At 39.8% G+C, this 9,249-nt stretch overlaps 1 protein-coding gene across 1 annotated transcript; it reads left to right on the forward strand.

Moving 5' to 3' along the window:
• The first annotated feature begins 6,120 nt into the window (after positions 1 to 6,120).
• On the forward strand, positions 6,121 to 6,936 carry LOC148945104 (protein CFDP2-like). The gene has a single exon (XM_089098943.1). The coding sequence runs from the start codon at positions 6,121 to 6,123 to the stop codon at positions 6,934 to 6,936; it is 816 nt and encodes a 271-aa protein (XP_088955069.1).
• The last annotated feature ends 2,313 nt before the right edge of the window (positions 6,937 to 9,249 follow it).

Consider the following 9,249-nt stretch of genomic DNA (forward strand, 5'->3'; position numbering starts at 1 on the left):
ACAAGTGAAATCTACAATGGGAAAATTGGACCCGTCCTTCCCATGTACAGCCCAGTGATCTAAATTCGTCTTTGAAGCGTCACGTGCTACAGGCTCAAATGCTGACATGAGGAAATCGTACTCGAAACATTTTTGACCTGTTTCAAAACAGATTCGCTGGACACCTTGACAACCTTCTAGATTGTGATAATATTTTAAAACTGTACCCGTATCCCTATGCTCCCCTCTTATAATAAAATCTTTCTTAAATTTACAGATATTCACATTCACACTTTGAGTATAGAGAACTACTGGCCCCCATCCGATTTCGTTTTAATTGTCGATATGGGCAATAATATGACCTCTCCACTTGGAAAAGGCACCCTCAAAATTCTCAAAATTTGGATAGATCACAAGCATCTCAGTATGTACATAATGGTGGTCCACTTCACTTTTTCCCTCATTCAAATAAAACACCTTTAAAGAAATAGAAACCTTAATTGAATCCCTACCACCCCACAATTGAATTTGGTTCTCCAGCAGTGCACAAATTCTATCTAAATATTCATGCACAATTTCTACAGGGTCAAACACAAAATTACCACACAAAAGCAAAATAAAAGGATCCCCAAAGGTTGCAGTGTAGACAACTATTGTATTTAAAATTGTGTTTGATAGCTGAAATTCGGGAAATGTCGTAAATTGGTTATTACCATCCTCCCCCTCCCCCTCTTGTATATTATCAACATCCCTTCCCCCACCCCCACCTCCTCCTCTTTTATATTATTATCAACACCCCTTCCCCCACATTTTTCAATAATAGGGCTCTGGGAAGCCACTTCATTTGTTTGAAGTGAAACTATGTTATCGGGGGCTAGAGGAGGGTTCCCTGTTAATTCTCAGGTAAAATCTTCTAAAAGCTGCAAGGTGTTCGGACTCAACAAAGGTAAGTCCCCCTGCCCAACTGCGCTATAATCAACATTTAAAAAATCAGCTAAAAAGACATCAATATTGTCTGGAATAAATTCAAGTGAATTACCATGCCATTCACTGATAGTAGATGCTTCATTGTTGCTGTTGTTGTAAAGCCCCATAGGCACGTCCTCTCCTTCTCCAACTGACGAGCAAGGGGTAGATGGCTAATATGGAACCAGGACAACCTATAAATGAAAAATAGATTATTTTCAAAGTGTCTAAATCACCCTTACTGTTTTTAAAAAATTGGATTATTATTTACATGTGCTTAGCAGTAGCATTTGGTTTACTCAATATATTCTGAAAGTTCCAACTTAATGAAAATCTAAAACATTACATAGTAGGTTTTGATTTTGTTCAAACAACCCTCCCCCTCAATTTTCACTATTTAATGCACCCCTCCGACCCGCCCCCCAGCCCAGTGGGCCACCGCAGCGCTTCTCTCGTGGCGCTTGGCGGCCCCCTCCCCCCTGTATACGATAATTGACCTGATTTAAAAAGGGGGAGCATTTTTTTTAATATCTTTGACAGGCTTTGACTGACTGATCGACCGATGAAATGAGTCAATTGTTGGAAGACCGAATCTTTAAAACTATAATATTCAATGGTGAAAAATAGCATTCCGCTTTGACTTAAAAGAATCTAGTCAATCTATGATCAGTAGTTGACAACACTAGAAATTAACAAAAAATATTATTAAGAGATATCGAAGAGATAGCAACAGTTTATGGCCTACAGTGGGGACAGAGAAAATTGGAAAGATTAGAAAAAAAGAGTGGTTTTCTTTGACAAGGCAAAAACAAAAAAAAAAATACATTATATTTAGATATCTCTGAGGTAGGGGGGTAGTGTGCAGAGAAATTTAAAACAATGGTTGGGGCGGGGGGGGGGTAATATTTTAATATCTCAGACCCACACACACACTTTTACAGCGCGATGAAAAATGAGTTTGTTGTTGTATTTCGCATATTTCTATAAGGTAAAAAAAAAGCTCACATTTTTATATCCCGGCTGTAGTTGAGTGTCTGAAGCCACTGGCGAAGCTTGTTGGAGAGCAACCTCCTGACCTTGTGTAGGTGGGACAACGATGTCATCGGCTTGAGGGGTTGGAGCACTGGGGCTTTCCATCATGTGTGCAGCCGCCCAATCTCTTTTTAATTTTCTGACAGCGATATCAGGCTGCGTGACAACTCGATGGCCATGGGCTTGCGTTGAGGCTGTAGTTTGCGCAGGCAGCGTTGATCTTGAATACCCAACCTCCCTTGCCCTCTTCGGTGGAGGGGGGGGGGGCAATACATTCTTCATAATTTTCCTTAAAAGAAGAGAAAACAGTTAGTATTGAAATAATTTTCCCCTTTTTAACAGAATAAAAAAAAAACTAGTACCCCCTAGCCATAATTTTGTCTAGAAAGCAGCATCAATAAGCTTCCGCTTTAATCTTCTTAGATTAGAACTAAATCTTTCCAAGACATAATGAATAATTGCTTCTTGTTTGACGTTTCTTTTTCAACCATCTACCTTTTATCAACTGCTTTTTTAGCCATCTACCTTTTTTCAACTGCTTTTTTACCTATCTGCTTGTACAATCATATGATTTTTCAGTCACATCTTGTGTAAATTCTAAGCTATAGGGGGTGGCAGCCCCTCTGCTCCCTTCCCCCTCCATACGCCCATGATCAACATAACGATATAATAAAACGCTAAAATAAGGACTACCTATCAATTACGTCATATTGGCAAACACCAAATATTAAACATCAGAATGCAAACATAACTAAGAAAGAATTTTTGCCTACTGTTTCCTAGAGTTTTCTATTACTGCTCCAATTGTACAAGGAATAGCGAAGCATGTATGAGAGTAACCATTTGGTTATCACTTCAAATGTCAAATTACTAAAAACACTCAAGGCTATATTGGGTTTATCTATCAATTACGTCATAATTGCAAACACAAAATATTAAATTTCAGAAGGCAAACATAATTAGGAATTAATTTCTTCTTCTAATTCACAGCAGGCGGGCTTTTTAGTTGATTCTCGATACGCCTGGTCGGTTGAATACCTTTGTTTTGCTCTCTCAATTATTACTTCTCGATACGCCTGGTCGGTTGAATACCTTTGTTTTGCTCTCTCAATTATTACTTCTCGATACGCCTGGTCGGTTGAATACCTTTGTTTTGCTCTCTCAATTTTTACTTCTCGATGCGCCTGGTCGGTTGAATATTTTTGGCTTTTCTCTTTTCAAGATACTATCTCTGTTGTTTGTGTAGTACTGTTTTTTCAACTTGCGTGCGACTTGCTTGATTGAAACCATTATGTAATTATGAATGAGAACATTTTCATCTTTGTAGTTCTTAAGTAGTAATTATGACGTCACAGCGTAATGATTTTGTTGACGTCATAGAGCAATGATATTATTTCATGACGTCTTCAGAAACAACAATATAATTTCATGTTTTTCTATTCACGTCATAGCTCTAATATAAAACTATGATGACATTCATTATTTATCTAGTAGGGTTTCAGACAAGGTAATTCTAATGATGTACTTTTGTTTTGATCTGACTCTATTTTTAGGAGTTTTGTTATATTTCTTAGCATTGGACTGATCATCTCTTACTAGGTTGCTAGCTACTGCTGCAACCCAAATTCACATATATATTTATTTATGAGAGGCAGCCTGGCCGAGTGGTCCAAGGCACTGGTGTTAGCCACAAGTCTCCTCGGAGGCGTGGGTTCAAATCTTACCGCTGGTATACGATTATGTTTGAAAGACTGGAGTGTGAAAAGACATCGAAAATGCAGTTTTTGGTGGAAAAATTTATTCTCTTTTAGAAATAATTTATTTTAGTTAAAAAAGGTTTTAACCCAATTAATTTACTTTAAAATGAGCTATTGAACAACCCTCTACGATGTTCCAGTGCCAAGCTATCTGTGGAAAAGAAAAAAATATCCCGTTTGGGGAGAATAACGTGGTTAAAGTCAATTTTCTTGATTTTCAAGCCAATATATTTCCCTTGCTGTTCAAGCCAAGGGACAGAATGTTTCCTATACAGGGGTTTCGGACAAGGCGGTTCTAATGGTGTACTTTTTGTTTTGATCTGACTCCTTTGTTAGGAACTATGGGTTTTTATATTTCTTAAAATTGGACGTGATCGTCTCTTACTAGGTTGCTAGCTACCGCTGCAACCCGGATACTATTTAGCCCTTTTTCTTTTGGTTCACTCTGTGGGCTACAGAGCTACTGGCTTGGTTGTCTCTTATCATTAGATGTTCTCAGATATCTTTCAGTAGATCTTTTGACTCAAGGAGTTCAAATATGAGAAGATAGATATCGATTTCTGTGCTCTGTGTGCAGGTATAGTTGGCTAGGCTCTTAGCTGATAGTAAGATTTTGTAGTGTTTGAAGCACTTTAACAGTTTACAATGCAAAGTATGCTGTGCAGACGTCAGCATATTACATTCAAAGAGGCAGTGGTCAATTGTTGCATTATTCATAATACAATACCTGCAAAGAGGGGACAGGGGAACAGAACCACTTGAATTAGGAAACTGATACGAGAATGCAAGAATGTTTAGTCCATTTGTTCCAGAACGTATTCTATGATAAATTTTAGAAAAATACTTGTTGGAAAAGGGGGAAAGAGTAGGATTTTTCTTATTGAACATAATATCTGATAGTCTCCATCGGTAAATATCTCTGATGGGGATTTGTGTCCCACTTGGCCGGTCAATATTTAAAGCATTTTTTGCTATTTCATCAACCTGATGATTACCACTTATACCAGAGTGGCTAGGAACATACTGAAGATAAGTTCTTATGCCACTTGAAGCAAGATTATTTATAATATTAAGACAATGATAAGTGTCAATATCCAGCTTATACTGAGGAGCTGAAGACAGCAACTCAAGGCTTGATAGAGAGTCAGAATAAACTATAATATTATTTGAATTAGCAAACAAGGGTTTATTTTCCATAAGGTATTCTAATGCCATGATTATGGCATTTAACTCTGCAGACATTATAGATACATTATTATACAATCTCTCACCCATTGCAATTTTCAAGTGAGGAAGGAAGGCACCACTTGCTACCTTCTAATTCATTTTGGACCCATCACCAAATATTTGGAAATGGTTTTTATAAGTAATTGTATTAAGTTAGCAAATTTTTTCTAGACAAAAGTGATGGGGGTTATATCTTTAGTCCACTTTGAGAAATCAGTGTTTATTATGGGGATTGACAAATTCCATGGAGGGGATTGGGGGAAAGTAGGTGCAATAGACTTTGTGGGTACAGGAAACTTCTTCTGAATGTTGGCATACTCATATGCAATGCCTCTATACATGGATGGATTAATTGTATTGTTTCCTAATGTTCTCTATTACTGCTTCAGTAGTACAAAAATAGCAAAGCATGTTGTTTTCTGTAATATGTCTCAAAATATTTCAAGAAAAATATATATACGGGCAATATTTCTCAAGATATGACTCAAAATATGACCTCGTGTTTTTCTTTGTTTAATAACAAATCTCAAGACATATTGAAGGTATTGATTTCATTTTTCCCGTCTGAAAAGTATGATGGAGGATACTTTGTTCACAACTAGGTCTCGTGATTGATTGTTTTTAGAATTATATCCCAAGACTGCAAAAATAAGTTGATATCCTTACAACTAAAACAAAACAAACATAAATAATATTATACATTGAAGGACATTGTGCTCAAAATATGACCTTGCGTTAACCTCGCCTGCGTATGCAGCCTGTCCCAAGCCAGGATAAAGAGGGAGGGTTGGGCTGTGGGCTTGCAACCCACACCCGGGACCACAAGGGCCTGCCCTTGGGGGAAATCCTAACTGCAAACAAAACATCAAGTTTGAGCCTCGGATTTTTGAACCCCCTTTTGATGACAACCTCTGCATGCCCACGGACAAGATTTATGAATGCGAAACAACACCTCAAATTTGGTTTCTGGAACATCCGCGCAATGTCTCAAGACTCTAAAACTGAACAAGTGCTATGAGCACTGGAAGATTACCACCTCGACCTTCTGGCTATGTAAGAAGTTCGATGGCCTGGATCTGTATCAAATAAACTGGATGGAGATGTGAGCATTATACACAGTGGATTGCAGCAAAAGCGTGAATACGGAGTAGCCCTAATGATGACAAAACAGACTTCCCAAGCTCTAATACAGCGAAAACCGGTGTCACCAAGAATCCTGAAAGCCCACTTCATTGGCGCGCATGCGAAACTGTCAGTAATAATATGCTACGCACCTACAAATGACGCCACCGACGAAACAAAAGACGAATTTTACAGAGCTCTCAATTCCATGGCAAACGACATACCACGGCATGATATAGCATGTCTTATAGGAGACTTTAATGCGAAAGTAAAGAACGACCGATCATTTTCCCCAGAGGTTCTCGGCGAGCATGGCCTGGGCCAGCGAAATGAAAACAGAGAACTACTTATCGACTTCGCGCTCCTTAACAACCTAGCAATCAGAGGTACCCTATTTTCTCATCGGGATATACACAAATATTCTTGTATATCTCCCGATGGCCACACCCAAAATCAGATTGACCATTGTCTTTGGAGAAGGAAGTGGAGATCAAGCCTACTTGATATAATGGGATATAGAAGAGCTGATGTTGGCTCAGATCATATTCTGATGGCAGCAAAAATCCACCTCAAATTGAAAAGAAATAGAAACGCAAATAAGGCTCCCTTAAACCCAGTCTTTGACTTGGAGAAACTGAGGTTGAGAGAATTCAACCAAGTCTTTAAACTAGAGATGCGGAATAGATTTGAAGCCTTGTCTTTACTAGCTGATAATGATAGCAATCAATACTGGGAAAGCATAAAGTTGTGCTTTCACGATGTCGCGAAAGCCACCAATGGGTACCGTAAGAGCCTGAAATACCAGTGGCTATCTGACCAAACATGGGAGCTCATAGAGACAAGGAAAAAGTAAAAGCATCACTTGTCCAAAGACAAACCCCCGACCAACAGATCCTCAGAAACGATGAGTACAGAGCCGCGGATAAAGAGGTAAAGAAGAGTGCCAGAAAATACCAGAGAAACCTGCTGAGCGAAAAGCAGCACAGGTACAAGAGGCAGCGGAGAGAGGTAATTCAAGAGCCGTCTATAAAATCACTAATGAGATTATTGGAAAGAAATCCTCTATTCAACATGGACCAGTAAAAAACCCCTCGATCATCCTGGTAACACAGCAGTCTGACGTAAACGAAGTTTGCGCCAGTCACTTCGAGAAGCTGTTGAATAGACCTCCACCAGACGATCCTCCGGAGATCCCAGCAACAACACTGTTTGTCTTAGATATCAGCACGGATCCGCCGTCATCCACTAAAATTATAGCAACACCAAAGAAGCTGAAAAATGGGAAGTCGCCTGGCAAAGACAGGATATCCGCAGAAATAATCAAAGCGACTGTTATGACCTGCCTCAAGTTCTGGACAGCGTTGTTCGCAGTAATCTGGACCACCAAAATACCTTCGGATTGAAAACGCGGCACCCTCGTGAGGATTTTTAAGAAAGGCGATGCGTCCTTCCCAGGCAACTGGTGAGAAATCAGCATGCTTTCAATACCTAGCAAATTGCTAACGCACATTTTACTGCGGAGAATCAGCTCACAGCTCGACAGATACCTTCACGATGAGCAACATGGATTCAGACCAAACCGTTCATGCGCAGACTTAATGTTTACTCTACGGCTACTGACGGAAGAAACCAGAGAATGGCACTCCAAAATCTTTATGATATTCATCGATTTTGAGAAGGCATTTCACTCAGTAGACCGTCAAAGTCTGCGGAAGATATTACTGCATTACGGAATCCCTGAAAAGATAGTTTCACTGATTGCTGCGTTTTATGAACATAGTGAGTTCTGTGTAAGGACACCAAATGGCCAAACTTGTTTCTTCCGCATTCTGTCAGGAGTTAAGCAAGGTTGCGTCTTGTCACCGCTACTTTTCGTAATCGTCATTGATTACATACAGCGAAGTACAAGCACAGACGGAATCCAGCTAAATCCAGAAACACGCCTAAGTGAGGTAAATTTCGCTGACGACATCGCCGTCCTAGAATCATGCAAGCAAAGACTCCAAGAACTCCTTGAAAAAGTGAGGGAGAAAGGTGGCCATGTCGGCCTGAAAATAAATAATGACAAAACAAAATGCATGGCTACCACAGATTCACCTCTGAGGATCACATGCGGAGATCAACACACAGAGCAAGTTGTCCATTTCAAATACTTGGGAAGCATAATAGAAAGTACCGGATCGACCACAAAAGAAGTACTCAAAAGAATCAGCCAAGCCAATGGGGCCTTCAATAGATTACGGAAAGTATGGCGGTCCCAAAGCTTCTCTGTACGGCTAAAGCTACTACTCTTCAATAGCAATGTTATGCCTGTGCTGCTTTACGCAGCCGAAACCTGGCACCTGAACCAGAAACAAAATAGAACAATACTAGCTTTCGAAAACACATGTCTCAGAAGAATTCTTAACATCCGTTGGCAGCTGAGAATAACAAACAAATTCATCCGTTACAAGACTGGCAAGCCTCTTGTGACAAATATCAGAAGAGTCCGCCGATGGAGATACCTTGACCACGTACTACGTATGGACAATCTCCGACTACCTAATGCAGCGCTCGTTTGGCAGCCATTGGGTCCACGCCGTAGGGGCAGACCCAGAAACACCCTGCGTTGAACGTACCAAACAGATCTCTATAACCTGCACACACCAATCCAACCTCAGTGGGAGACATACTTGCAGCAGCAAACCTGCGGGAAGATTGGCGGCTCCTTCTTGATACCCTGGGTGCCTTTGGAGGAACAGGTGGATCTAAGGTCTAAGGTTAGGTTTGGATGCCTCGAAAACGGACTAGCATTCATTACTCCCAACAGAAAGATATATGGAAGATATTATGCTAAAAATGCAGCTGGGGATTGTTCTGTTTTGAACTGCAGATCCAGGATCCTAATATCATTAAGAATTCTTTGACAGATATTTGGTGATATAATGCTAAAATATTAGATTTGAATTTTACTGTTTTGAAGAATAGCATTCAAGATATATTAAGAAGCTATGGCTTGAAACCGCTGTGCAACTGTGCCTGCTACAACTGGTATCGCTTTGCAAAATATATGAAACACGTGTGACATATGGTAGATGGATAAATGGATTGTTCAGTCAACTAATAAACTTTACCACTCGATTCAATATAATTGGGCAAAATTGTATAGTCCGATATGTTTGCTAGG

This window comes from Artemia sp. Qi Xiang Cuo, chromosome 13 (assembly GCF_049724085.1).
Source record: "Artemia sp. Qi Xiang Cuo chromosome 13, ASM4972408v1, whole genome shotgun sequence".
In the NCBI taxonomy this organism is placed as follows: Eukaryota; Metazoa; Arthropoda; class Branchiopoda; order Anostraca; family Artemiidae; genus Artemia; species Artemia sp. Qi Xiang Cuo.